Source organism: Triticum dicoccoides, chromosome 3B (genome assembly GCF_002162155.2).
Source record: "Triticum dicoccoides isolate Atlit2015 ecotype Zavitan chromosome 3B, WEW_v2.0, whole genome shotgun sequence".
NCBI classification, from domain to species: Eukaryota; Viridiplantae; Streptophyta; class Magnoliopsida; order Poales; family Poaceae; genus Triticum; species Triticum dicoccoides.
In genome coordinates, this window is record NC_041385.1 from 412,974,727 (window position 1) to 412,976,875 (window position 2,149).

At 43.1% G+C, this 2,149-nt stretch overlaps 1 protein-coding gene across 1 annotated transcript; it reads left to right on the forward strand.

Moving 5' to 3' along the window:
* The first annotated feature begins 901 nt into the window (after positions 1–901).
* LOC119281324 lies at positions 902–1,782 on the forward strand. Its single transcript, XM_037561857.1, has 3 exons — positions 902–1,119; positions 1,229–1,374; positions 1,482–1,782. The coding sequence occupies exons 1-3, from the start codon at positions 973–975 to the stop codon at positions 1,522–1,524; spliced, it is 336 nt and encodes a 111-aa protein (XP_037417754.1). The 5' UTR covers positions 902–972; the 3' UTR covers positions 1,525–1,782.
* Positions 1,783–2,149: the final 367 nt, after the last annotated feature.

Below are 2,149 nucleotides of genomic sequence, written 5' to 3' on the forward strand. Positions count from 1 at the left end.
AGCCCAGCTTTATGCGGCTTAAGAAAGACTAAGCACCCAGACGTGAGGCCGGGATAACGGACGGATCCTAAGCATTTGTTGGCAAACGGGCGCCGTGCCATGAAGAAGTCGAACTTGCGACCTCCTCTCCGAAGGTTGGCTGGTGTAACTACCCCGCCAACCAGCACGGTCGTGCTAACATTTAAACCTATTCGTCTTTTATTTGATCCTTTCTTTCTTTTTTCTTTTTTTCTTTTCTCATTGTTTTCTTCTTTTTCCTTGCCGATGAATTGTCCACAAATATGTGAACTTTTTTCTTCAAATCGATGGATTTTCCCCCAAAATCCATTAATTATTTTTGATTTTTGTGAACTTTTTTTCAAATATAATAAACTTTTTTCAAATTGGATGATCTTTTTTTTTTCAATTTTGATGAACTTTTTTCAAAATCGATAATATATTTTTCAAAATCAATGAACAGTTTTTCAAATGGATGTTTTTTTTCAAAATAGATGAACTGTTTACAGAATCAATGAATTGTTTTTTTTCAAAATCGATTAACTTTTTCCAAAAAAATCGATGAACCTTTTTTAGAGATATAAACTTTTTTTCAAACAAATGAACTTTTTTATTTAAATCTGTAACCCTTTTTTGATTTTACATTTTCATTTCGTAACAAATAAAAAAACTGGGTGGTTTTTTCCTACCGGATCAACAACAAAAAGCGAAAAAAAAAACTAGACTGCAAGCGAGCGGCCGATCCTGCTAAGCGAGCGATCGAAATCAGCAGTACCGACCGTTTTCGTTTTCCCGAGCCCAGCAGTAGCGATCGAATTCAGCACGCTCCTGGGCCGGCCCATGTCAGCGACAGTGCGAGCGCCAGCTCGTTAACGGGCGCCTGCAGCGCTGGCTAGGAGCTCCCGGGATACCCGTCAAAAAAAAGGAGCTCCCGGGATAACCCACCCGGCTGGACTCGATTCGCTACACTCGGTCATGGAATCCGGCGGCGGCGCCCGCGTACGGCGGCAGCTCCAAGCCGTGGGACGTGTCGCGGCGTACCTCGGCGGCGGCTTGCTCCTCCTCTCCACAGCATCCACCGCCGCCGTTCGCTCCCTCCGCTTCCTCTCCGATACCAACCAGGTAACGCCCCCCCAAGTCCCCAATCCATCCAAAGTCCAGAGCACAAATCCTTCGCTGCTACCATGCCTTTGCTCTGACTCCGATAGCATCCAATCTGCACTGTTGCCAGAGAAAATTCGCGATGCAGTGTGGTGCCTGCGAGGGGAAGGGAACCTACGGGTGCAGGCTCTGCAGGGGTAGCGCCACGGTCGAATGGTCTCGGCTCTACCCGGTGTTCGTTAACCCGTGTCTCTGCCCTACTTGTGATGGTACCAGGTTGGCCTTCTTTTACGTAGCTTGCTTCTTCCTGGTTGCTGCTGGATGCTACTAGTACTATTAGTTTTGCCATGGACGTTCCTTCCTTGATTTGTTCACATTTTCAGGGTACAGCGCTGCTTGAATTGCCTGGGCAAAGGCTATGCATGAAGGAACAATTTGTATCAAACGCCACTTTTTATGAGTGGACTGTTTGCATCATCAGTTTCTTTTGTTACCTGTTTGAAGCTTAGGTGTGTATTCTTAGAAGCGGGTGTTAAAAAGTGTTGGCAGGGGAGGCATTGTATTTTGCTCATGCAATGTAATTGATTGATGACCAAACTGTCCTGTTTGTGTTGAGAAACCAAAGAATAATTTATGTTTCAGTACAAAATGAACTAGTATCAAGGAGCGAATTAAAATGGAAAAGTGACTTCTTTTAATTAAACTCTGTTTTGAGTTAGAAGTTGTAGAATTGATCTCAGTTCATTGAGTTTTCAGATAACGAAACTTTGATATAAGAATGTCTGACTGGTTTTATTTTGTTCAGTATGAACTTAAACCATAACCTGATTGTATATGCATCATTTTGGGAGTAATTTGCATCCCAACAAAGAAAAATACTGCACTCCAACTTTGATGGTTAGTTTGGAAATTAACTCGCTGCTAGTACAGTATTATTTTGGGATCCATGGTCCACACATGGTGGCCGTGATGACAAGGGGCCACTCACTGTCATCTGAAATTTTGAATCATTCCTTCATCTAGTTGATGACATTTAATCACACTACACGAT

What these genes read in the sequence shown, in the direction of transcription:
- LOC119281324 (XM_037561857.1), top strand. Translation starts at nt 973, where the DNA reads ATGGAATCCGGCGGCGGCGCCCGCGTACGGCGGCAGCTCCAAGCCGTG. An exon ending in TCCTCTCCGATACCAACCAG is followed by an intron (nt 1,120 to 1,228) that starts GTAACGCCCCCC and finishes CACTGTTGCCAG; the next exon opens with AGAAAATTCGCGATGCAGTG. An exon ending in CCTACTTGTGATGGTACCAG is followed by an intron (nt 1,375 to 1,481) that starts GTTGGCCTTCTT and finishes TCACATTTTCAG; the next exon opens with GGTACAGCGCTGCTTGAATT.